The sequence below is a fragment of the Boleophthalmus pectinirostris genome, unplaced genomic scaffold (assembly GCF_026225935.1).
Source record: "Boleophthalmus pectinirostris isolate CB_2022bp ecotype Guang Dong unplaced genomic scaffold, ASM2622593v1 HiC_scaffold_21, whole genome shotgun sequence".
NCBI classification, from domain to species: Eukaryota; Metazoa; Chordata; class Actinopteri; order Gobiiformes; family Gobiidae; genus Boleophthalmus; species Boleophthalmus pectinirostris.
This window is the reverse complement of record NW_026571175.1, coordinates 1,572,501-1,600,345: the sequence shown is the minus strand read 5'-3', so window position 1 is coordinate 1,600,345 and position 27,845 is coordinate 1,572,501. Positions and strand designations below refer to the sequence as shown.

The 27,845-nt window shown below is 40.0% G+C and overlaps 1 protein-coding gene across 1 annotated transcript; it reads left to right on the top strand.

The window, feature by feature from the left end:
• The first annotated feature begins 63 nt into the window (after positions 1-63).
• Positions 64-27,845, top strand: atf6b (activating transcription factor 6 beta). The gene is made up of 17 exons (XM_020925509.2): positions 64-367; positions 4,400-4,470; positions 6,967-7,048; positions 7,502-7,561; positions 9,181-9,254; positions 10,220-10,493; positions 11,615-11,779; positions 12,650-12,810; positions 13,572-13,751; positions 13,915-13,997; positions 15,536-15,745; positions 16,220-16,327; positions 16,667-16,766; positions 17,645-17,712; positions 18,835-18,934; positions 20,131-20,215; positions 23,593-27,845. The coding sequence occupies exons 1-17, from the start codon at positions 295-297 to the stop codon at positions 23,889-23,891; spliced, it is 2,193 nt and encodes a 730-aa protein (XP_020781168.2). The 5' UTR covers positions 64-294; the 3' UTR covers positions 23,892-27,845.

Genomic DNA, 27,845 nt, shown 5'->3' with positions numbered 1-27,845 from the left:
GTCAGAAATCCGTGATGGTGATTGGCTGAGTGTGGTAAGTGGGCGGTACGTACCCGGAATTTCCTGGTGTCTGTCATATGCGAAGAGAAACAGCACCGTCTGCGTTTGTTATTCAAATTTCTCCCCAGAGCATCGCACCGAACCGAGAAAGACATTTTATTTTGATGTTTTAGCTGAATTATAACCCAGACACATTCATGTTGAAGCTCGGGTTTATTTTGTCGCGTTTGTAGCCCGCTTAGTGGCAGAACATTGACAGTTTGCTCGCCTTCTCGTCACATTGCGCTTGGAAACATGAGTGCGGATCTATTGTCGGATTTGGACTCTCGTTTCTTCGCGGATAACCTCCTGACGAGCGAGGACTGGGGTGAGTTTGCTTCGGGACAATGGATCTGTTCAGGGACACAGTCAAATAAACCGATAGGAGTTATATTTGAGGTGCATTTTTAGCTTCACCTGCTAAAACACAACAGTCTCCCTCCCCCCGGTCGTGCCAAAGCGTTGGACGTGAATTGACCTAAAAACACAGCAGCAGAACGCACTGTTTAATGACCGGTTTGTGCACAAGAATATCCAATATGTTCTTGTATTTGACGCTCTGGTGGTTTATGGTGGGGCATGTGGTAGTAGTGTGGCAAGACTAACCTCGTTTAACCCGGATATCACAGTTAACGTTTAACACAGTGGAGCGTGACACTTTTACGCACAGCATGCACAAAATGGATCGTGTTTTGGAGAAGTTTAATAGCAGCAGTGCACAGGACAGCTCCAAAGCGACGGCAGTGATCTTTCTGTCATCTATTTAGAAGTGAATACTCTTGTAATTATTGAGTGGGAATTTGCAAATTAAACAGAGGTGGGTTGAGTTGCTTAAATGGCCCATTTCACGGTGTTTTCTGTTATAATATTGTTTCCTCATCTAAAATTCCATAGTCCACACACCTTCACTAGAATTATTTGCATAATTTCAGACCTGGAATTGCCAATCTCTACTTTAAAGTACAAGAGATACTTTTAACATTTTGTTAACTTGCATGCACACACTTCATGACATAAGATGCAACAGAGCATTTTGAGCTTTGGGGTTGTAGACAGACTAATACTAAAGTGTTGCTCAAACATGTGTGAATGACTCAAAACAAAACTTCAGGTCTATTTTTGAGGAGGTACGGTTTAAACGAGGTTAGAACAAGTCACAAACCTTCACGACCCAAGTCAATAGGCATTATTTGTAAATTTGTAAAAAATAAATATTGAACGTTAATGAGGATATTTTATTGTTGACTCTCTGAACAATTAGTATTACTCGAGGTTTAAACAATGAAAAACAGTCATTGAATCAGAAATAAAAGGATCCATAAGTCGCCTATTTGGACATTAAATGTAGAACATTTCTTTTTCTTTTCAACATTCAATTAAACCAGCAATATTGGAACAAAATAGTCAATAAAATAACAAAAAGATTAGAAATTATACAAACACGTCTTAACATTTCAACATTTCTAATGAGAGAGGTTTGCATGTCTGCGTTTTTGTAGCGTGTTTCAGTCCTCCTGCACAGAGGAGACACAGCAGCAGATCAGGAGCAGCATTCTTGTGCTTTGTCTTTATTTTTGTGAGCACAGAAAATCTCAGTTCACACAAATATGTAGTAGTGAAAGGAGTAAGCATAGAAATACTGGTCCTACTGAGGACAGGATATTCTGACGAAATGCTTGTCCAGACTGACGATAAGGTCACAAATCCATGTATACAACTGTGCATTGCAGATCTACATGCAGATCGTGACAAGGTGACACCAAAAAAATCTCTTGCGATCCGAGGGTCACGACCCAGTCTTTTGAAAACCATGTAATATAGGACCATTTCCTCGCAACTCTAGTCAAGACGTTTCTCAAATGGCAGCAGCCTAAACCAGTACTAAACTATTCTCTGTCTATGTATCCGAGTATATAGGTGACGTTATGTAAAACCGTGATGCAGCGGGGATCGTATGAAGGGCTATAGTTATGTCATTGTCGCTGTCGTCTTAAAGAAAGTGAAATCGGACTTACAAACCAGTTAAACAGGCTGCACAGAGCTGTCAGGGGGAATAGAAACCAGCTTCTGTCTAATTGTTTAAACCTCTGCTAATGTTACAGAGAATCTTGTGAACTCTGCTTCACACTGCACAGACACTTCAGCTGGACCACTGCACAGAGAACAATAATACAGAAAAAATGGTTTGATGGTTTGAGAGGGGCTAATCTGCAAAATGGACTTTCAATAAAACAACATATGAATAAAAACAGAATCTAATAAAATGTCAAAAACTTAAACTGTGTCAAAGGCCAAAGTGTACAAGTGCGTTTTAAGAAGAGATTTAAAAACGGGTACAGAAGGTTGGGAAGGTTGTCTAATGTGCAAAGGCAGCTCATTCTACAGTTTGGGTGCAGCCACCGCAACTAGAGATTCAGATCAGAACTGACACTATAACTAATATCAACTACATACTAATTTGAGCAGGTGTCGGTACTTAAAAAACCCTTTTCTGAATGTCGTTAGAATGATGTTGAGCTGTAGCAGAAGTAGTATAAGAGCACATAGACTAATATACACACGGAGCACTATGGAACCTACTGCACCACTGAGGATTACACACATACAAGACCACGTGGGAATAGAAAAGAAAATTCTACCATGTGGAAATAAATCACATTCTATTGTCTAGTAAAAGAGTGTTTTTTGTTTGTTTGTTTTCCCCCAGTCTATTCAAATTGAGTTTGAAATGTTAGTACCGTGGGCGACACCAGTTCTTGTTAATTTCAACAGAACTGTCTAAGTTTAAAGCAGGGAAGGATATTGTTGTTCAGGAATAAAAACAGACTGCCTAAACCACGTGGCTTTGTCTCTCAGGACTAAATTATCACAAGGGCAGAGGCGTGTGCTGCTACTAATGCTACCACTCCATTCCATTATTCACTCACTCGCTGCTATTTGGGTTTCTATTGTTTGTTTATTTATTTATATATATATATTTTAAGACTAAGATATTTTTGCACACCCCTACCCTGTTTTCAAATATAGTTTATTTTTAGTTCGTATTTCCTCTAAAAATGAAAACACCTGCTTCTCCAATGCAGATGATGGTAACACTGTTGAGTCCAAACACGACCGGTCTAATGTCAACATTCAAAATGGCCACTCTTAGCTTTGAGCACTGCTTTGGTCATTAATGGGCCCCTGACAAGAAGTCGTGTTGTCACTACACTGATTTTGATACTAATGTTGCCACGCTGATAAGAAACCCTCTTTCTTTAGACAATAGAATGTGATTTTAACATTTAATTGTAGTAGGGTCATTCCAGGCCATTTCAACAAATGGCCCACGTACTTCGATCGCAAAAAAATGTGAAAAACATTACTAAATAGTCCCTTACTATCATGTACTAATCCCTGTGAAGTTTTAGTGATTTTCGATCATTACTTTTTAAGTTACAGCCCATTTAATGAGGGTGGTTTTCATTACCCACATGTCATAAATGACATGTGAAAATCTGACCATGTTATGTTTTTTTGTTTTTAACAGGACCTTCACACATAACCTATTTCAAATTTTCAACATTTGGTGATTTTTTTTTTTTAACAGTCCTACTAGATTCCCAGTCCCTCTTGATTCTCCAAAAAAGGGTCTACTACACCTACAAATAGGTTTAAAAAGGGGCTAAAAATGGTACACCACAGAAATTTTTTTTTTTCATTTATAAGTTCATATAAAATGACAATGAGTTGAGATACCAAACTTTCAATAGATGTTATTTGAACACAGAGTAGAGGAGTACAAGTCTACAAAATTTCAGCCCTCTATTTGTGATACTTACGGAGATATCGACCTGTGAAAACGGCCGAGAAAAAATTGATGTGCATTTTGGGCCCGTAAATTGACGCATACTCCCCTCACTAAATGAGCTGCAAAACAAGTAATGATCGAAAATCACTAAAATTTCACAGGGTTGGTACATGATAGTAAGGGACCAGCTGGTAATTTTTTTCCAAATAAAAAAAAATCATGATACGTGAGATTTTCTGGAAGTTCAATGAAATGGCGTGGATTGAGCCAGTACTTTATTTTCTATTCCCATGTGTCTTTATGTGTGTGATCCCTCAGTAGTCCAGGTAGGTTCATAGTGGTCCATGGGCATGTACAAGTCTATGTGCTCTTGTACTTGTTCTGATACATTACACATTTCTGGTTTGCCTTTAGTATCTAAAATATAAAATAGCAAACGTGAAGTAAACAAACATAAACAGAGAATGCGAAAGTGTGTCTATACTTTTGACCGGCGTTGTGTATCTGTGTTGACATGTTGTTTCTGATGTAAATGTGATGTAAATGCTATTTCCTCTGTGTGTGGTGCAGATGCCTGTTTGTACCAGTTTGAGCACATGGAGGAGGGAGACGAGAGCCCGGCACTCCGATACGACACAGAGGTTTGTCCTTCACCGCAAAACACTCCAAACACCGAATATCTATCGCTGCGTGTACATGAGGTTTTACTCTGCGTGAAAGCTGCTGATGCTGTAGTTTACGAACGTATGTGTCAGATGCCCTCCCTGTGTCTCTATTTTCTGTAAAAGTCACATCTAAGGCTGCGTTCAGACTGCAGCCTGAAGTGACCCAAATCCGATTTTTTTGGCTTCTATGTGACCTGTATCTGATCTTTTAATGACAGTCTGAACCGACACAGATCCGATTTTTTCAAATGTGACCCAGGACACTTGGATATGTGCTCCTGAAACTGATACATATCTGATCTTTTGACATTTGACTTCAGTGTGAACATCAAAGCACATTCATTCACCTACACGTTATCAACAAGACACAAACGTCACTATTCTGCGCTGAAGTAGGCGAAAATTGTTAATGAACTCCGTGTCACTGAAGCGAAGCACATCACCACTCACCACTCTTGACTACGTCTCCACATCCACACGCTCCTTTCAACGGACGTCGCTGCCGCTGTCCCACAAAACGCCACGGCCAAAAACCTCGTCCTTCTCCTTCTCAATCTCCTCTTTAAAACAAGTAAGTTGTTCATGTTCTGGTTCCGGTACGAGAGGAATTTTTAAATCTCCAGGTGCTCAATGCTGCGTCCATGTTTGGACAACTTCTGTAAACACAGAGCACACTTGCAGACAGCGACCGCGCAGCGAAAAACACCCACAGACACACTCATCACTCCACGCCAATGAGGAATGGAACAAAGGAACGAACCGAAAAAGCGAGCGCAATGTGCTCCAGACACACCAACAATCCAGCGGTTCCAAACAGCACCCTCCCTACACGCCACAATTGACACATCCCAGAGTCACCGTGAACGCGCCAAACAATGGCCCCTGGGATTGCCAATCTTTACTGTACTAAAGGTAAACGGTAGCTGTTAACTTTCAAACTACCACTAAAGCTACGCCACATGACATCACAAGGTGGAACAGAGCATTTTACGCTTTGGAGATAGAGACAGATAAAAAAAAAGTTACTCAGACATGTGTAACAACATTGTACAGGGCAGCCGCGGGGTCTTAAAAGTCTTAAAAAGGTCTTAAATTTCATGTCCCTAAATTAAGGCCTTATTTTTTTCACAAAGGTCTTAAATTTCATTAGCCTATTTTTTTGTAAACTCAGCCGGGCTGCAGTGTGATATTAAATAGAGGAAAAAAACAACAATGTGAAATCACATAATGAGAATGAACATCTAATTTGAAAGATGCACAAACCATACTTAGTTTTTGGCCATATTACAAGCAATGCATATGACTATAAATGAGTTCTGAATGAGATTTTACAATAAAAGTATTTTTTGAGTATTTAAAAAGCACTGAGTAATGGTCATTAGAGACAGGCGTGCACCCTGATAGTGGTAGGAATAAACTTTTATTCATTTTGGCGATGTAGCGCGTTGAGCCGCATGTGTTGGACTTGGAATCGGACGAGGACTTTGAGGTGCACAAAACTCAAGCACCGCCTCCACATCAGCTGAACATTACTGATTGGTAAAGTATTAATAAACACTAGTAGATCAACTTATTATATCATGTAACTGCAGTGTAGAACAGTGAGCTTCTGCTGTCGCTTTTGTTTAGGTTCATGTGGGAATTATCAGCGCCTTCTGCTACGTCAAATGTGTCATAGGTGTATCTGCCGCGTCATCGTTGTAGCAGCTCTAGTTTGTTGTCACGTGGGAGGGTGGCAGAAATACACTGTAATTTGTTAAAAAAACGCCAAATCAATCTAAAAACCACTTCAGCGACAAATACAAGGCCCACACATCACTCTGAGAAGGTAGAAAGCTCTGAAAAGTTAATTTTGCATGAGATAGGTCCTTTAAATTTGGGATAGTTAAACCTGGGGATACCCTCATTATAGCTACAATGGACCTTTTGACCTGATTTTCTCATTCAGTTTGATAAAGCTGGAGGAGTGCTGATGTGCTAGAAATTACTGGATTTCCCTGTTGGTCATGGGGTCACGTTTCTTCTCGCAGTAATCGTAATAATCGCATGTCTAAAAGCTGATATCAGTTCATCTCTAGTGTGATCAGTGAACAGTGAAACGTAGAGGCGTGTGAGTTCTCTAAAATTCAAATGAGTCAGATTTCTGAGACACCGAGGCTCTGCTCTTTGTCTCTCTGTCCTTCTGTCACTGGTTTAAGAGTTTCACATCCACCATCTTTAGAACAGCTGAGAGTAGAGCCACGACTCTGTCTCATTCTGTGATTTTTATAAGAAATCTCCAAATGTCAAATTCACAAACATTTTCCCTGATCATTTTTATCAGTGACAAGCTCCGTTTTCCCGCTGCATTTCTCACCACAACGTCTGGGAGGGCATCTGACACACACAGGGATACAGGCGGACAGGAAGGCATCTGGCACCCGACTGTATTGAGTCTTATTGATGTTGAATTTCAATTTTTATATTTGTCAGTTTGAGCGTGACCTGGTGCTGACCCTTGACCCTGACAATCGCACGTCGCCATGGAGACACCTCGACGACAACCTCCTCACAGGTAAACAGCTGAGCACAGGTGCAGAGAACAGGATAAACTCTCACGCTTCACTTTAAAGGTCCACTGTGTACCTTTTCTCCTCGTCTCCATGGAGATGTCTTTGCTTTACCTGGAATGTTCCACAGTATGACATTACACTTCTCTAGGTCACATTTATTAAATTCCAGGTGTGTTTATTGTATACTTACTGTGAGTGGGCTCGCCTCTCCACAGATGTGATCTATAACGTGGTTTGGTAGCGTCACTTGCTTGTTTTCCTGGAGACTGTACTGTGGAACATTCCATGAAAAGCAAATGGTAGCATCTCCATGGACGCAAGTAATACGCTCCCCCAGAAAAGTTACATATTGTGGCTTTTTTTTGTAACTCCACTGTTTCTTTCTAATATGTCTGTCATGTTCACACATTACACGGCTCCGTCCCTCATCTCTTCTGTCGTTTTGGTGTTTCCAGGTGAAGCTCCGGTGATGAAGAGTCAGATGACCATCGCTCAGCCGCTGCCCGTCGACATGTGTACGGACATTTTGTTTACACGTGGATATACAGGGTGTTCCAAAAATTTGACATCATTTCGCAGGACAATAATTTTGGCAATTCTTGTTGAAAGAACCTCAAATCTTCACAGAATGTATAGAAACAGATTTATTTTTGTTCTGTTTTCAGGTTGAGCCGTTCACTCCCAAAGAGAAATCATTTTGCGTCTTGGAATCTGCTCGCACACTCTCACCCAAGACTGTGCAGCTTCAATGCAAAATTTGGCAAAACTTCAACAAATGACAAACAAATTTGGACTTGGTACTAGGGATGGGCACGATTAGTCGATTAATCGATAATTGATCATTAAGAATTTTGTCGATTACGTTCATTTTTAATCGACAAACCGACTGTAGGTTGCTGTGCGTAGCGTGAGGTGGCCAAACGTCTGTTTTTTCCCCGACCATGTCCGTTTTCCACGTCTTGTCCTGGCTGTTGGTGTCCAGTGGTGGTGCCAGGGACCTCAAAGCACCAGAACACCGAAAAACATTAAACATTTTTGCCAGGTGAGAGTAGCTCAATGTCAATGATGAAGCCCCACCTCCCGTACGGTGTCCTGGTTTTGACGAACGGAAATATGGTCACCCTAACCTATATTCCACTGAGTCGTGTCCTTTAGTCCGACAGAAGTTGAACCGCATCAGCGCACAAGAGCTGTTTTTTTTCTTGCTTAGTTTATGCAAATTAGCCATGCAGTTTTAAGTTTTGTTTCTGAAAGAGTTGCGCAAAACTGCATTAAACACATTATAATGTCAAACGGGCTGATGTGGCTCTAGAGTGGTTATGGTTTATATGTTGTAAAGTTGAATTTATTTGTGCAGTTTAGTAGTAATAATAATGATGATCATTTTAATATAAAAACATTAATGATTAATCGATAATCGATCGTTAATTCTCGTGACGATCTATTAATGAAATTTAATCGAATGCCCATCCCTTGGTACCAAAAATGTAAAGAGTTTGGCTGCTTATGTAGGGATAAAAGATGTGGTAGACCAACATCAGAAGAGAAGTGAAAAGGAGTAAACGGCAAGGATCAACCTGAAAACAGAACAAAAGTAAAACATTAAATATAAAATCTTGATCTGTTTCTATACATTCTGTGAAAATTTGAGGTTATTTCAACAAGCACTGCCAAAATTACTGGCCTGCAAAATGATGTCAAATGTTTTGGGACACCTTGTTTATCAGTGGATACAGCTAACCCACTACCCACCGCTTTGCAAATAGGAAGTGAGCATGATCGTGATCCAGCTCCATCGACTCACTTTCTATTGAAAAAAAGTCACATCCCTTTATAAGTGCTGCTGTCAGGCTCATCATTCTGACCTTAAAATGTTTGTTTAACCGCCCTATATGATGCTGGAGTTTATATTTAGCCATTTTGTCCCTAAATTATGATATGAGCATTAACAGACCAATGACGTACCCTTTTTCGCCGAGGTTTATTTGACTGGAGCAGGACACTATGGGTGACGCCGCGCTCCCTCAGTCCACTTCTGTTATACAGTCTATGCAATTGAAAGATTAACTCTGTGTTAAACCTGCTTAAATTAAACGTATAACTGTGAGTGCATTTATGTGTTGTTCTTTCTCAGTGTTTCAGATCAAAACAGAACCGCCCTCTCCCTCCTCCAGCCCTCAGTCCCAGTGTCCCTCACCGGATCCACAGGTCAGCTTCAGCATTACTCACTCAAGGGGTCAGCCCGCCGTGTTTGTCGTATCCTACAAAACAGGAATGCAAGATAAAACATATTTTAAACTAACCTTATAGATCTGTACAAACATGTTTTAAAATGTGAACTTTGAACAGAATATTATTATAAAAACAAATCTAATCTAATCTGATAATTGTCCCTCCATAGAGATGCATTAGGGTATCAGAAGTTATATTTTAGGCTCTTTAATGTCTGTGTGAACACTGCAGTAGTTACCTTCTTAAATTCTCCACAGGTTTAAGATTAGACTAAATGAGGACACACCCCTCCTCTGCCTCAGGGCTCTGCCAAAGTAACAAAGAAAAGAATGAAGCCAAAATATCATTTACCACCCACACCTGCTTTGTTCAACCAAAACAGAAATAAAGGACTGAACCATAGCTACATGGGATTTGTTACCAAAATCAACCTGTGTTCCCAGAGCGTTAACCTGCAGATAAGACAAGTTCAAGTGTGTCTCATTCTCAGTGTATGGATAAACTGCATCATGTGAAGCTCAGAACCTCCAAAATTCCCTCCCTGAGCTGCAAAGGCTGCATTAGCACTGATTCAGGATTGGTGCAGGTGCTGGGGTTTAGGTAGTGACCGTTCAGATCAGAGAGAGGCATTTTAGGACTGGATTTAAACACTAAAGCAAACCAAACGAGAAACTCATGTGAGACTCATTCTTCTTTCTGATTGGTCAATGATCTTGGCAACAAAAACACCAAATTATAATATACACAACTTTGCTATAATGTCCAATGTTTTTGTACCTGAGAATAAACCAGCGTTACATTTGTGATCAATAGAAGCTGTGTTTGATTAGAACTTGTTGACTTATTTTCTGGGCCATGTTTGTGAAATGTGAAATGATCTTACTGTCCTTTTAATGCCACATCTGAATATGTAATCATTTAACTATTTTTCCATATTTCAGATTCTAGTGAAAGGAGAGAACCCCCCGACTCCCCCGTACATGTTTGGGGATGTGCTGTCTCCTCCGCTGGGGTCACTAGAGGTCACTGTGGCCACGTCAGCTGTCAATCAACCCACCTCAGCACAAACGCCAATCCAAACTGCCCGACAGCCTGCCCTACAAACTGCCCTACAACCTGCCCTACAAACTGCCCTGCCTGCTCAGATACAGGGGCAGATCCAGGGGCAGATCCAGGCGGTCAATGCAGCGGTCACTCTGCACACCCAGAACACTGGTTAGTGAAGAACACTTTATTCACACCAGGAGCAAATGTTACAGTAAATCAAGAGGATGGCATTGATGGCTCAGTTAAAGGTCCTATGTTACACAGAACTGACTCTTCTGAGCTTTAAATCATGTTAGAATGTTGTTTTCTCCTCAAAAACAGACCTGGACTGAATTTTGTTTAATTCACACATGTTTGAGTAACTCTTTATTATTAGTCTGTCTATATCACAGGTGTCAAACATAAGGCCCGGGGGCCAGATCCGGCCCTCCAAGACCTTTAATGCGGCCCTTGGGTGATTTTCTACTAAAATATTTTAATTATATTTTCTATTAAAATATTGGTAATTTTCTGCAGTGCTGAGCATAGCAGCATCTCCAGTGCCTCTTTACGTGGCCCCTCCCATCAGAGCAGCACAAATGAAGACTTGTTTCTTTCCAAACACTTTTAAAGAACGATAGTTTTGACTGTTGACCGTGACACCCTCATCAGCAAAATGTCCAAAATGAGAAAAGTGGAGCCGAGTGCAGGATTTTCCAAGATAAATGGACTTATTCCTATTTGCAAACAAGTTCATGTTAAAACATTGTGTTGAAATTGAATTTTTCTTAAAGTTTCAGGTTGTTCATAATATTATAATATTATAATAAGAAAGAGTTCATCAATTAAAAAAGATTTCTGTAATAGATTTGCATTTCTCTGCACAAATATTTGAACTTATTGTTATTTTTGAGGTATATATGCCATGAGTTTTCTGATCCGGCCCCTTTGGGATCAAAGTAGGTTGGATACGACCCCCGAACCAAAATGAGTTTCACACCCCTGGTCTACATCTTCAAAGCTCAAAATGCTCTGTTCCACTTTGTGATGTCATGTACCAGTTGTTTATAAGTTACGACTTCTTTATACCTTTAGTAGAAATTGGCAATTCCAAAGCTGAAATTATCCAAATGATCCCAGTGAAGGTGTACGGAGTTTATTAATTGTTGAAGTGAAGTTGAATAATCACTTGAACCCAAGTAGCACTGAAGTGGTGAAGGGTCCCATTTCAGATTAGTAAATGGTGTAAAGTGGAGCCTTTAAGTGTTCCCCTGATCCTTCCTTGTCCTTTGTGTCTCTGTCTTGTCCAGTCTTGTCCAGTTCGTCGGTGTCTAAAAGCAGATGCAAGGTCCCTCTGCAGCCGCGCCCTGTGTGTGTGACCTCTGCCCCAGTGACCAGCTCCTCTCTGCAGACGCCCAGCCCTGGAGGCACCCTGCTGCTCCAGGGACTGACCCCCATGGACCAAACACACCCAGGTACTGCCTCCCTATCCACACCTGTTGTAGAATGACTGAAGTAGTCTGAGATTTGTGCAGAGAGTGGAGGGGGAGGTTTGACAGTTACCATGGTGACACAATGCACACATTAGCAAACACACTGTATTGTTGTCTGAAAACTCAAGAGGGGCTTATGTAACAGTCATCGACAGTATATATAAATGGACATAGCTAACGCCCTTGCCGCTACGTTCCAAACAGGAAGTTCTCATGTGGCTCTTCAGGCTCCTTCTGACCCTGGCTCCCATTGACTTAAACTGGAATATTGTGGCCCCTCTCTCTGTAACTACTGCAGTGAGCCTCATCATTTTGGTCTTAAAATGCTCCTATTAACCTGCTCTGCATGAGCCTATTGGGTTTTTTTTCTGTTTTGTTTATCAAGAAATCCTATTCATAAAATAGAGCCTGACTCTAAATTCACTCCTGTAACCGTGAGCATCTCAAGCTTCATTTGAGTGGAGCTGAACAATGTGGGTGACGTCACACTTGCTTAGTCCACATTTTTATACAGTCTATGGTACCAGCACACATCAGCTCACTTGTTGTAGTTCCAACTCAATCCTTTATAGTCAGATTATGTTAAAACAAATCTTGGATTAATTTGAGTAAAATCTTAAAACAGAGCAGTACCACCAGTTAGCACCACCCCTCCAGGGAATGTTTGACTTTTAATGTCTGGAAAAGGGCAGCTTGTTTAAAAAAAAATAAATACAAATCTAAATGGTTATCAAAAAGGTTTGACCTGTGGACTAAGAATAGTCCCATTCTTATCAGTTCTTACATAACTGACATGATTTTTTCTTTGATTCTAGACTAATATTAGACTTGACCTCTTGTGTTTGTCTTCAGTGGTGCTGTCTCCGTCCGTCTGTCTCTCCTCGGCTCCCGCCATCGTCAAAGTGGAGCCGCTCTCTCCCAGCATACCTCAGTGCTCCGCGGCCCCGCCCACCAGCAAACCCATCGTCCCGGCGACCGCTAATCTGCCCGGCAATGGCAGCAACGACATTGATGTGAGTCACATGATCACACACGACTTTTCTAAAATATTGTATTATATTAAATTATAATATCCAGAGATCGTAATTTTACATTTTATTCAGTGAAAATGTATGGAAAAATTTGAAAGACAAGGGTGTTGCATACCAGTGATGGGCGAATGGAGCCTCGTGAAGCATTGACACCTCAGTCGCAATATTGTCTCAAATGGTTCGACGTGTCTGAGGCCTTGGTGACCTTGTTAAGTGGAATTAGATCAAAGTGATCCCAAACCATGGATCGCTTTTTTCCACTTGTAGATGCCATCGAAAATGAAACAAATGCCAAAAGTCGCCAAAAACACCACTAACGTCACACAATCCTCCTCACTACCCAACATTTTTAAGAAATATTGGTGCATCTTTTATACTGTAACAGTTTAGCGCTTGTCAAACCACGGAAGTGCGCTGAAAACTCTGAAACACTCTGAACCAATCGCAGAGCGGAACATTCGCTGAGCCAATGAAACGCTTCGATACACTGAAGCGATTAACACGCAGAGTGAAGCAGTAGGGGGAGGGACTGACACTTCCACACTTTGGTCACGTGAGCGGCTGCTGTGAGACGAGCTCCAAGGCAGTGCTTCAGAGCAATTTGTTTCAGAAAGAACGAGACGTGCTCCGGAGCTCCGACTCATTTGCCCTTCACTATTGCATACTGATACAGCAGTGCGTAACCTCTGGGAACTGCAAAAGTTTCCGAATCTATCTTTAAATGTGTCCATGTTCTTCCTCAGATGAAGGTCCTGAAGCGGCAGCAGAGGATGATAAAGAACAGAGAGTCAGCCTGTCAGTCCAGGAGGAAGAAAAAAGAATATCTCCAAAACCTGGAGGCACAACTCCGAGAAGCTCAGCAGGAGAACGAGAGGCTGAGGAGAGAGAACCAGGAGCTGAGGGACAGGCTGGCCGGGAAAGAGGTACAGACCAGGAACAGGCCAAGACTGAACCATAGACCAGTGGTTCTCAAACTTTTTATAAGTACTATAAGTTTGCTTTCCAAGTACCACCAGGTCTATAACAGGACTATTGTCAGTCTGGTTTGGGGTCAAACTCAAAGGGGGATTTTCTCTTTATTTTCAGGGCAGTGACTCGATGAGTAACAAACGTGCCGTCTGTGTCATGGCTCTGCTGCTGTTCATGACCTTCAGCTTCGGACCTGTCAGGTACAACACACCGACAGACAGGTGCAGACAGGTGCACACACCGACAGACAGGTGCAGACAGGTGCAACACACCGACAGACAGGTGCAACACACCGACAGACAGGTGCAACACACCGACAGACAGGTGCAGACAGGTGCAACACACCGACAGACAGGTGCAACACACCGACAGACAGGTGCAACACACCGACAGACAGGTGCAACACACCGACAGACAGGTGCAACACACCGACAGACAGGTGCAACACACCGACAGACAGGTGCAACACACCGACAGACAGGTGCAACACACCGACAGACAGGTGCAACACACCGACAGACAGGTGCAGACAGGTGCAACACACCGACAGACAGGTGCAGACAGGTACAACACACCGACAGACAGGTGCAGACAGGTACAACACGGCGCATACTTTAATAGAGTTTATTTGTCTGGTAAAATATCAGCGTAGCCATGGGGTATTAAAAGTCTTCAAAAGGTCTTAAATTTCATGTTCCTAAGTTAATGCCTTAAAAGTCTTACATTATGTTGTCCAAGTCTTATTGTTTTTGCAAAGGTCTTAAATTTCATTAGCCTATTTTTTTGTATACTCATCCGAGCTGCGGTGCGATGTTAAATGGAGGGAGAAAAAAAAACAACAACAACGTGAAACCACATAATGTGAATAAACGTTTAATGTGGAGCATGCGCAAACAATGCTTTGGTTTCAGCCGCCCACAGCAATGAGTAAACAATCAGTAGAGTGGAGGAAGACGTTGGATGGATCATGGGGAAGTGCAGGTTTAATCCACTGTGACTCTTAGATTCTAGATTTAGTAGTTGGTTGGTCATTATTAGAAGTAGATCTTGTGTTTTTCGCCCGCATAATGGGTGCGATGTTGATCTTAGTTTTCATTTAAGTGGTCTTAAAAAGGTCTTAAAAAGTCTTACATTTGGGGTAGTCAAACCTAGGGAAACCCTGATTCTCTAGTTTGCATAAGTGTTGTCAAAAGTATTGAAAATCAGATACTAATCTATTCTAAAACTAGTATCAAAACTAGATAGTCATTTTTCACAGGTATTGATATTACAAAAAAGTCCCATTGACAGGACAGAGCAGAAACTTTCCTGAATGTCTTTAGAATTAGACTTGTTCTGATACAGCTCAACATCAGACACATAGACTAGTAGACACACATGGACCAGTGAGGATTACACACATACAAGACACATGGGAAGAGAAAAGAAAGTTCTACCATTTAATGTAGAAAAATCACATTCTATTGTCTAAAGAAAGAGTTTTGTTTTTTTTTGTTTTTTTTGTTATTGTGGTACTGAAATCAGAATTGAGTATCAAGTCTATGCTTTAGTATTAAAATCTGCTCGTTCATAAAGGATATCACACTTTTATGTCTTAACATCTTCAAGATTATTTAGGTCTAATAAAAATAAAAAATAACATGAAAAATGATAAAAACATATGTTTTGACTACAGTAAAACACGCGCACTGGCACTTATAAACTTTTTATAAGCTTGTATTTTGTATATTTTCTCCAGTATCACAGACAGGAAGTGGGCGGACCTCGGTGACAGTGCAGTTTCTTACACGGGAAGAAAACTGCTGGAATTTGAACAACAGAATCAAAAACAGAACCAAAAACCGACAAATGTTCCACCAAAACGAACCGTGGAGCGATCACAGGCGGAGGAGAAGGAGCGATGGAGGACAGAGGAGGACAAGTTTAGCACTGAAACATACCACTTCAGGTAAAAAAAAAAAACAGCCCTGTGTCAGATGCCCTCCCATCCTCCTGTATCCCTGTATCAGATGGCCTTTCTATCAGGTGCTCCTTCACTGTCCTGTGTATGCCCTCCCATCCTCTTTTATTTGCATATTTGATACAGTGATTAAAAAACAAAAGATGGAAATCAGCCGTGAAGGTGCCGGTTGAATTTTGAAGTGACTTTATCCCTTAACAGTCCCATTAAACAATCATTCAATTATTCACGATTCACACCATGACTGAACCAAACTAAAGTAACTTTACATTTAGCTCTACTTTTTAGAGTACAGATTGCATTAAAATACTTAATTTTGTTTCCAAAATTATCTTGATTATTATAATTTACACCAAAACTAGTACTGAATACTGGTTAAATGTTACAGTGTAGTTCACAGGGTAGATACTGTCACATTGATCTAAATGTGTTTGTTTTGTTGTTTTTTTTCTTGGTGTTCAGGAATCTGAGTGATGCGTTCACGGACGTGAAAGATCTGGTTCTTCAGGACATCGACAGGTTTTTCTCGTCTTCAGACTGTCGGCAGTTTAATCGCTCCGAGTCGCTCAGGTCTGAACAGCTACACAACATCTCCTACATATAACTTCTGTCTGTCTCCACATTTATTAAGCACATCTTACACGGAAGAGAAAACTAATGCTGAAGTCGCTGCAAAATGCATTTTTCATTCAGCTGTACTTCTACTATTGATATTGATATTGATTGTTTTGCTCAATGACACAACAACAGTAGGAAATGGGTGAAGCTATGATTAAACTGTCAGTCTTCTTGTTTTAAGGCAGGCACTTTACCATCTTAGCACTCTTAAATCTGTAAATGTTGTCTTCTTGTACCTCTAATCTAAGGTACGGTGAGGTTTACTTTACTGATCAGATCTGTGTTTTTCAGGCTGGCGGACGAGCTGAGGGGCTGGGTTCACAGGCACCAGATCGACAGGAAAAAGTCTGGAGACAAACCAAAGGCCGTGAAGAAGGCAAAGATCGCTCAGGTCTGCTATTTTTGTATACTTTTTTTTTTTTTTTTTCTTTAGATTACACATTTTAAATAAGCTTGTTGGATCAAAGGAAATTAGGACAGAAATGCACATAAATCTCAGCAGCAAATAAAATACATTTGATTGCACTGATTGCAGTTTAGGCACAATATTTAACCAGTCCAGTGAAATTCTCCAGAGAACAGAGAGTCAGGTTCTGGGGAAGAGATGGATTTGAGGATGAGGACTCATTCCAACAGCTGCTGTATGGTTTATGTGAGTGAGTGGGCTGAAATAAAGCAGAATAAAGATATACTGAATCATTGATCCAAGTGACTATTCTAAAACACATAGACTCTGTTATATGGTGAGAACTCCAATATGAAATCAAACAAAAATATATGTTAACATGTAGCAGTAATAGACAGGAAATAATAAAGTGCACATCACATTTATAATGACATAATGGTGAATAAAGCAGTAATAAATGATACATAAATGATAGTGTTTATTACATTTAGTATACAGTAACTAAAGGGATAATACAAGGCTAAATAAAAACAAATAGATTACGCAGACGTCACATTACAAAACTTAACTGGTTGTCAGAAATGCTCTATAAACTAATAAACTCAAACATGACTTACAGAAAATGAGCTCCACATTAACAAACAAAGGTTACTCTTACTTGAGATTCATGAACACACAGTAACACACAGGTAAAAGACATGTTAATAATAGTACAAGTAACGAAAACATGCAAAAATGAAATTAATGCAAGAATGTAAAAACAAAACTTAACACAAGGGGGCGCATTTGACTTCTTGGCTTTCCCCACATTTATGGAATTTATGTATTTTTATTATTTATTTATTTATTTATTATTGTTTCAGAAAGCTCAGCTGAGGAAAGCCAACATCTCCAGATACCTGCCGATCCAGTCTCACCGCTCCATCGAGAGGTAACCTGCTTCTCTGACGTCTGTCGCTGTGAACTCATTCCATTCATTTTACTAGACTAATGCAATGCAACAAACAGAATTATTACAAGAGTTTATATGACTTGGGTTCACAACACTGGGGAAAAGAAAATAAGGACTGGACATATATTTATTTAAAGTGTACCTATTTTGCACAATGGACTTTTCAGAGATTTTAACCATGTTGTAGAAGTTTCTTCTCACTGACCCTCTGAAGTTGTCTTTGGAGTGATTCATGCATGTTTGAGTAGGGTGGCCAAATGTCAGTTTTTCCCTGGACATGTCTGTTTTTTGCGTCCTGTCCTGGGCGTCCGGGGTTTTTTTTGGTTCTTTTTTTAAATGATGGAAATGTCCGGGTTTTTATTACCATTCATTGGGGCCATTAAACTGAGCGTCTCTTGTAGCTCTGTAACTTAGAAGGAGCGAGCAGAGACAAACAGTCGGTCAGTCTGCAACATGCCGAAGTGCAAATGTGCATTTCATGATGACTTGGACAAGAAATTCGACAGTTTTCGGCCCGGTCGGGACAAGTGGGAGGCCGTGTGCACAGGTTGCGAGGTGAGAGTAGCTCAATGTTGAGGCCCCACCCCTGACCCCCGGTAAGGTGTCCGGGTTTTCACAAATGGAAATATGGTCACCCTATGTTTGAGCAATTTTTTATCGCTTACTTTCCAGACACCATTTTACCAGTCCCTGTTTTGACCGTCACCGGTGCACTCCCACTGTGACAGATGCATTTCATTCTCTACATTTATTTCTTAATCGGTGATACACATAGGGTTCAGCAGTGTCACATAGTCATTTTGGTACAAATGAAGTAAAATGATCTGTTCTAGTGTGATGTAGATATCCACAGGAGGGGCCACAGCATGCGTCACTTTGTTGTCATGACGTTTACACCGACGTCAGCTCCCATTCAATTCTAATGCAGAAGACATGTTTCTATTATTAATTCCTTTTAGATGAATATTGTGATTTCAAATGTCCAAATTCTAACATAATGATCCACAGGTAGATTATAGATTATATAATAGATTATAGGTCTAGAGCACACAGAAGTACAGTATGTGTTCTTAATGTTCTGTATTGTGTCTGTCTCCACAGTCAGCTGCAGGTCCTGTCTGGTCCAGAGGTGACGTACAGTGACTTCCTGGACGCCATCGACCGCAGAGAGGACACGTTCTATGTGGTTTCTTTCAGACGAGTACGACACACAAACTGTTCTTTTATTAATACTTTGCACTGACATTACGCTGGGGGTGTACTGCCTGTATGTCTGTGGCGTAATGTTCAGCAGTTACCATTGAAACACATTCCACACTTAAGTAAACGGTATCAAAAATGTTTTAAGATGGTCAGACATCTCAAGAAAAAAAGCAAAAATGATTTAAAGAGCACATATTCAGAAGCCTGTGATCAGTCTGAGCCTCCATGGTCCTGTTTAGGAGCTTGATTTTCAACACAAAAGTGAGTGTTGGCTAATGCTGGCTTGTACAACTGAGATTACAGTGTCACAAAGGCTCAAATAGAGCAGTGTTTACAGTTGGCATCACACCCCCGGGGAATTTTCATGACCTCAGCTGCAAAGTTCAAAATCTTCTGTCAGTATAAATAAACTAAGCCAAATTATTTTTTTCACTATCATTTGGCACCACACAGAAAGTGGAGTCATTATTCGACCCAAAGACGTCATTGTTGTCAGTTGAAAGGACTTTATGTCATAAGATTAATGACTAATCCTAGTATACAGTAGACGTGAACAGAACAGTGTTTCCACTCATTGTGAGGGCTTCTCATGTAATAATGAGCAGGATCCAGCCCTGAGCTCACTGGGGACTCGAGTGGTGTTGCCAGGGCAGTCAGAATATCATATCATATTAGTCAGATCACTTTTGATGGACTTCAATGCAATGTGCCATAGGGACCAAAAAAGTGAAATAATAAAAAAACTACAGTGGATATCCCAGCCTTGAACAACATGTATTTGAAATCTTGGTTCTATCATGTATCATCATGAAATCTTGGTTCTATCATGTATCATCATGTCATCTATTATGGTCTGTATTATGGTCTGTATTATGGTCTTATTCACATTTTCAGGGACTGAAAAGCTCATTTAAACCAACTTCATAATCCTAGGATGGAAGTGAGCAGTACAATGTTTCCTTTCATTGTTGGGGTTTCTCATGTGAAGTTTGTGAAGCCAAACACATAATTTCAACATCTGTGGATCATACTTTTGGAGATTATGACATCATCAGATTATGGAACATGAACTCATCCTATTATAAGACATCACAGCTAATCAGAGCCAAGTGTACAAAGTTGACCTGTAGAGGAATACTCTTCTTACTTTAGTTGATGAGTAAATGTGATGTCATTATTCTCTCTTTTCTCCAGGACCACTTGTTGCTGCCGGCGATCAGCCACAACAAAACCAGTCGGCCCAAAATGTCCCTGGTGATGCCCGCCATGTCTGTGAACGGTCAGTACTGTGACTCTACTGACACCTGCTGGGCACATGGTGTATGCCACCTCCTCTCTAATGGAAGCTCTCTCTTTCATAGTAAAACGAGATGGTTCATCTCAAGGAGTCATTTCTCTTAAAGAGGACATATTACACTATTTTCTGATCCATGTTATAACGTTCCTCATCATAAACAGACCTGGAGTTGTGTTTTGTTTCATTCACACATGGTTGACACATAAACCCAGCAGATTTAGGAATTCTTTTCTTAAACTGAAAACCCTTGTGATGTCATGCTCAGGAAGTATTTCACTGTGTTTTTAAACTCCACACACCTTCACTAGAATCATTTGGATAATTTGAGTCCTGGAATGGCCAGTCTCTACTGAACTAAAGATAAAATCAGTTGTTAACTTGAAAACTACTGCATCATGACATCAGAAGGTGGAACAGAGCGTTTTGAGTTTTGGAGATGTAGGCAGTCTAATTATAAAGGATTACTCAAACATGTGTGAATGAAACAAACAAAACAAAAACAAAAAACAACTCCAGATGTGTTTTTAAAGAGGTAAAAACATTAACATTATAACATGGCTTAAAACTCACAATAGTCTGTTTTTCACAATAGAGAATCTTTAATAAACAAATGTAACTAATTAGATTTAAATGTACATGTAATTTATTCAAATAAACCATTTTAGAAATTAATAATTCAAGAATATTACTCTTTCTAGTCGACTAAATTAGTGGGCATCCGATTAAATTTTCTTAATCGATCGTCAGGAGAATTAACGATCAATTTTCGATTAATCATTAACGTTTTTATTTTCAAATGATCATCATTATTATTACTATCTGCACTACTAATCTGCATAAATAAACTCAACTTCACGACATATAAACATAACAACTCTAGAACCACATTAGTCCGTTTGACATTAGAATGTGTTTAATGCAGCTTTTCTCACGGCTCACAGAAGCAAAACTTAAAACCACATGACTCATTTGCATAAACTAAGCAAGAAACAAAACAGCTCTTGTGCGCTGATGCAGTTCAACTTCTGTCGGACTAAAAGACACAACTCCGTGGAATATAGGACCCGCTTCACACAGCAACCTATATTCAGTTTGTTGATTAAAAATTAACTTAGTCGACGAAATTCTTAATGATCAATTATGGATTAATGGACTAATCATGCCCATCCCTAGACTAAATTATAATCATAATTTGCAGAGCTACATAAAGTAATGATCTTTAATTTAGCTCATTATAAACCCAGCTCTTTACTGTGTTCTATTCTACAGTTGTTTTAGATCCATTTTGTGTTTTGTTGTTTTGTGGACATATTGTGCTTGTGCGTGCTCCATCATTATAATCTATGACACGTGCAGTTCAGTGTTATAATGTGCACATTTTAAATTGCAGTATTCATCTAAAACTACTTGTTGACATCTGAATTGCGATGCCCAGTGGGAGGTGACGTCACTGTAAACGTTACAACAGACCATCTGGGACCCTCTGCATAGCTGCACATCACACTAGAGCAGAGCATTTAAAAAAAATATGCACCAATGCCTGCAAATCCTACGTGTACAAGAAAATAAAATATAGAAAGAAGTGCACACGTTACAGTGGCCGTGTACTAGGGGTGTAACAATAACCAAAATATCGTGATATCGTATTGTCAAAAGTCTCACAATAACATCGCGGACCATCACAATATATTGAATCAAGTTTCTTTGCTTAAATTCATTGTTACAGTGCAGCAATAGGTAAAAAAAAAAACAGAGGGAACTACATCGACCATGATCCTTTGCTCCATTTTAGTACAAACTACATGACACTACATGACTACATAACAGTTCTAAGCACTTTTAAATCTTAGTTCTTTGAATTAAGTCTTGTCAAGGAAAAAGTAACATATTCACATTTTTTTAAGCCTCCACAAAATATCACAATAAATACTATACCATGAGACATATATTGTGAAAATATGGTACGGTGAGTTATGGATGTCTTTATATTCCTCCCATGTACTGATGACAGTGAACACAGAGGTTGATATGCAAAATGGTGTATTTTAAAATAAGCAATTAAAAATGACTCAAACAAACATGAATCACTCCAAAGACAACTTCAGAGGGTCACTAAGAAGAAACTACTACAATATGGTATCTCTAAAAAGTCCATTGTGCAGAATAGGTCCTTATGTTTATGCACAGAGAGCATGTGCAACACGTCACAGGGCTGAAATGGCAAAGGAGAAATTCAGTTTGTCAACTGGACAAATGTTTATCCAAGCTGCTTCTTCAGTTGTGGTCAGATGCTGGTGGACATTTCCTTATATCTGTCTGCAGGGAGGAGCTAACTACACTGAAACTACTCTGAAACTAACACCCTACTTATCTCCAGTTTCTCATATTAAAATAATCATTCAGGCTCATAATGGAACACGTGAAAACATTCATTATGAGTCTAAATGATTCTGCTAATATGCCCCACACTCAGTAGAGATGAATAGGCCGAGTTAACAAACCGAAACTGTAAACAAGTAGATGAGCTCCTCCCTGCAGGCAGATATAACAGGGCAGCCGCGTGGTCTTAAAAGCCTTAAAAAGGTCTTAAATTTCATGCTCCTAAATTAAGGCCTTAAAAAGTCTTAAATTATGTTGTCAAAGTCTTATTTTTTTCACAAAGGTCTTAAATTTCATTAGCCTATTTTTCTGTAAACTCAACCGGTCTGCAGTGTGATGTTAAACAGAGGGAGGAAAAAAAACAACATGAAATCTCATGAATGAACGTCTAATTTGGAATATGCACAAACAATACTTAGGCTGCGTTCAGACGACCTCACAAAAACATCAGATTTCACAAAAAAATTTGAATTGAGCGTTAAGCCCTGCAGTCTGAACGTAGCCTTAGTTTGTCTTGTTTGAATGTTATAAATTATTTTTTGGCCACCATTTTACAAGCAATGCATACTACTATAAATGAGTTCTGAATGAGATTTTATAATAAATTGTTTTTTTTGTTGTTATTTAAAGCAATGAGTAATGGTCGTTATTAAAATGGGTGTGATGTTGGTCTTAGTTTTCTTTTAAATGGTCTTAAAAACGTCTTAAAAAGTCTTGAATTTGGGGTAGTCAAACCCGGGGAAACCCTGTATAAGGAAGTGTCCACCAGCGTCTGTTGATAAATTGATTTTCTCTCTTACCATGGATTCTACCTGGACAACTGAGGGCTGAAATGTTCCGTAGTGCTTGTTTATGTCCTCAGTCATGATTACATGTTGTGTGTGTGCACAGAGAGCCTGTACAACGCGTCACAGGGCTGAAATGTTCCGTAGTGCTTGTTTATGTCCTCAGTCATGATTACATGTTGTGTGTGTGCACAGAGAGCCTGTACAACGCGTCACAGGGCTATGAGATGATGATGCAGGTGGACTGCGAGGTCATGGACACGCGCATCGTCCCCATAAAGTCGTCCGCCGTGCCACCCTCCCTCCGAGAGCCGCCGCCTCCCCGCTCCCCCCACGGCAACGCGCAGCATCAGCCCCATCACCACGGCAACCACACCTCGCACCACCACCAGCAACACCCGCAGCCCGCCGCCGCAGCCTCCTCCACCAATCACAGGGCTCCGCTGCAGCGACGACGCCCGGTCGAGTTCCTCATTGGCCAGTCAGAGGTGTGAGGAATAAGAGGGGCGGGATTAAGGTTTGGCAATAACAGGACTTTAAAAAAAAAACTCCATAGGATTCTTTGTGTCAGATGCCCTCCCGTCCTCCCGTATCCCCATGTGTCAGATGCCCTCCCGTCCTCCCGTATCCCTGTGTATCAGATGCCCTCCCGTCCTCCCGTATCCCTGTAGTGTCAGACCGAGATGAGGGCAGGTCACATGTCTCTAGTTACTCTGCAGATGTTGTGTGTCACTGACAGAAATGATCAGGGAAAAAATATATATATTTGTGGATTTGACTTTTGAGAATTTTCTTGAGACAGGATGCCGTCTCCGCTCTGTCTGAGAGGGACACACTGTTCTACTGTCTAAATGTGTATAATACAAAAGACATGTTCGATTGACCATTTACTGACCTCTTGTGGCAGAAGTTCCAAATCACAGCTGTACACTTCAAACGACTGAATCATGTTTCCCGGACTTGAGGAGAACACAACTCTTCCTTTGTCCTCAGTGCTTGCCTTTTTTGTAAATACAGTTGTAATGTTTCTAATATATTTGTTTGATTGACACAGAAGAAGCCACTGGCACTTAAAAATAATATGATTAATTTAGAGACTTGTCCTGAAATGTAAATATTTTTTTTAAGTTAAAAATGAACTTGGGGACTCAGTTTTGACCAATCAGAGCAGAGCTGTGAAACCTCTGCTCCATCTGACCCTCTGATCCTCTCTTCTTCTGACCCTCTTCTTCTCCTCTGATCCTCTCCTGCTCCTCTGATCCTCTCCTGCTCCTCTGACCCTCGTTTTTGCCTCCTCTTCATCCTCTGACCCTCTTGTCTGCCCCCTCTTCATCCTCTGACCCTCTTCTCTGCTCCTCTGACCCCCTTTTCTACCCCCTCTTCATCCTCTGATCATCTTAACTGCTCCTCTGACCGTCTCTCCTGCTCCTCTAACCCACTTCGCTGCCTCCTCTTCATCCTCTGACCCTCTCCTCTACTCTTCTGACCCTCTCCTCTGCTCCATCTGACCCTCTGCTCCTCTGACCCTCGCTTCTGCTCCTCTGACCCTCTTCTCTCCCCCCTCTTCATCCTCTGACCCTCGCTTCTACTCCTCTGACCCTCTTCTTTGCTCCTCTGACCCTCTCTCCTGCTCCTCTGACCGTCCTCTCTACCTCCTCTTCATCCTCTGACCCTCTCCTCTACTCCTACCACTATCTTCCCTGACCCTCTGCTCCATCTGACCCTCTTCTTTGCTCCTCTGACCCTCGTTTTTACCTCCTCTTCATCCTCTGATCCTCCTTTGTTCCTCTGCATCACTTTTCCCATTGTTGTTGTTTTTTTTTTTTAGAACATAATTATTTAACATCTGTAAATATCCACATGTACATAAAATAATTGTGACTTTTTATTTCTTCGGGCAGAAATGCAAAAGAATAATGTAAAATATATAATAATAATATCAAATCGGAGGCACTGTACAGAAATGCTTTGTGTTTTCCCGTTTGTGTTTTAAGTTACTGCCTTGTTAAAAATGGTCACTAAGTCCATTCTTCCTGCTTTGATTTTGAAGGCTCTTGTCTGGACACTGTAGACTCTTATTTTGAAGGCCATTCTGTTGTGATGTTCTTAAAGGGCCAGTCCACTCGGCTTACGCGACCATCCCTATGCACAAGAAGATACAATTCCAATGTCCTGCATTAACTCCTCAGACAATAGATTATTTTTATGTAAAACCACAACGTTATAGATTCCCCCTGGTTTAAACGGGGCTGGAGACGGGTCAGAATCCTGCAGACTTGTTGACCTAGTTTATGTTTAATATGTCTGTAGTCCTGGTTAGGCATGGTACAATATTCAAATTTTGTATTGTGATTATCGTGGTTAAAATAATTGCCAGTTTAAGTTTAAAAATGTTATGCATATGATTAATTATACTTTAATATTATGAATTATTATGAAAGTAAAATTTTTTAAACGCTGTTATAGAATTGTGCTTTGTTATGAGAGAAAACAACAATAATCTAGAAGAAAACATCAAGCATAAGCAGCTTTGGTAACACTTTATAATAACTACACCTTTCTGAGCATTAATAATGCATGAACAAACAGTGTTACAGATTACAGATTACATACCCCAAAATGTACTTTGTAATGTAATCCAATAAATTAAAGTGAGTAACGTAATGAATACTTTGGATTACATGATTTGCTGTAGAGAAGCAAAGACTCGTAAATCTTCACATAAGATGTTTTGTCTGTTAAAAGAAAATAAAAAAGTCCAGACTTTACTGAACCGTATTAAAAATATTACTGATAGAAGAGGAGGAGACACGTCCACACAGCAGGATTTAGTCCTGTTAAATCCTGTTTAAGACTTGGTTTAGACCTGGATTTAGTCCTAGTTTAGTCCTGGTTTAGTCTTGGTTTAGACCTGGTTTAGTCCTGGTTTAGTCCTGGTTTTAGACCTGGTTTAGACCTGGTTTAGTCCTGGTTTAGTCCTGGTTTAGTCCTGGTTTAGTCCTGGTTTTAGACCTGGTTTAGTCCTGGTTTAGTCCTGGTTTTAGACCTGGTTTTAGTCCTGGTTTTAGTCCTGCTTTAGTCCTGGTTTAGACCAGGTTTAGAACTGGTTTAGAACTGGTTTGGACTTGGGTTTAGATCTGGTTTAGAGTCCGGCAAAAACAAAAAAAAAACAAAAACAGAATAGCCCAAAATGTGAAAACAGGAAAATACCACTGTGTAATCCATTTATTTCAACCAAGTAACTGTAATCCAATTACCACTCACTGAAACTGTAACTGTAACTGAATACAGTTACTCATAATTTGTACTCTGATTACGTAACTCCAGTACATGTAATCTGTTACTCCCCAACACTGTGAACAAAGACTTAATTAATAATGAATAAAGATTTAATTAATAATGATTCATGCTTAGTAAATGCTTAATAAATCATAATTCATCTTCACTTTAGAAAAGCTCACAGAAAGACTTAACTAAGAGATAACAGCTGCCTGAATGATCATTGCATTGTATTATTAGTAAATCATTCTCTCATAGTTTACTAATGATTAATAATTGCACAAATGGTTAGTTCATGAATAATTAATTATGAAATAATTATGAGTAACTATTTACAGCACAGGCAAATTAAGTGCAAGTGCTAATTCAGGTGGTAATTAAGTAGTTACTAAGCGTGACTCATTATTAATTAAGTCTTTGTTCATGCTTTATTAAGGCTAAATAAAGTGTAGTTATTATAAAGTGTTACCATATCTTTTTTCAGCACATTCTGGTGATAAAATGGCGATTATTTTTTTTATTATATCAAATGCCCCACAAACGACTGTTGCCTACCCTTTTTATCACGATAAACAATATTATTGTTTATTGGCCCATCTTTAGTCCTGGATTACTTTATAACCAGGTACCACGCATAGACTGTATATATAAATGGACTCCATTCGGCTCCATCGACTCTGGCTCCAATTCACTTTCTACTGAAAAACCATTGCCCCTTTCTTTTAACTGCTGCTGTCAGGCCCCTCATTTTGGTTTTAAAATGTTCATATTATCTCACTTAACCCATTTTTAGTTCACTGTTTTGTCTGTTAATCCAGAAAGGATTACAAATATAAACTCGGCTCCAAATTCTTTCATGAAACTGTAAACCACTAGTTCACTTCTTCAGTCTATGGTACTATCTGAACTAGACCAAGACTAAATCAGGACTAAAGTCTAAGTCTAAAACTGGACTTGAACTGAGGGGTGAAAACCAGGTCTAACCCAAATGTGGACTCAATTAAAATCACACGTAAACAAATCCCAAATACACGGACAGAAAATATTGAAAACCACTGATTTCTGACATCATGACAAACCTTTGATTTTTGTACATTTGTTCCATTTGCACTTCTCTTTTTCCACTTTTATAAACTTTGTGTAAATAAAAAAGAAATTTGTCAAAATAA

What these genes read in the sequence shown, in the direction of transcription:
- atf6b (XM_020925509.2), top strand. Translation starts at nt 295, where the DNA reads ATGAGTGCGGATCTATTGTCGGATTTGGACTCTCGTTTCTTCGCGGAT. An exon ending in GCCGCTGCCCGTCGACATGT is followed by an intron (nt 7,562 to 9,180) that starts GTACGGACATTT and finishes GTTCTTTCTCAG; the next exon opens with TGTTTCAGATCAAAACAGAA. An exon ending in ACAGGCTGGCCGGGAAAGAG is followed by an intron (nt 13,752 to 13,914) that starts GTACAGACCAGG and finishes CTTTATTTTCAG; the next exon opens with GGCAGTGACTCGATGAGTAA.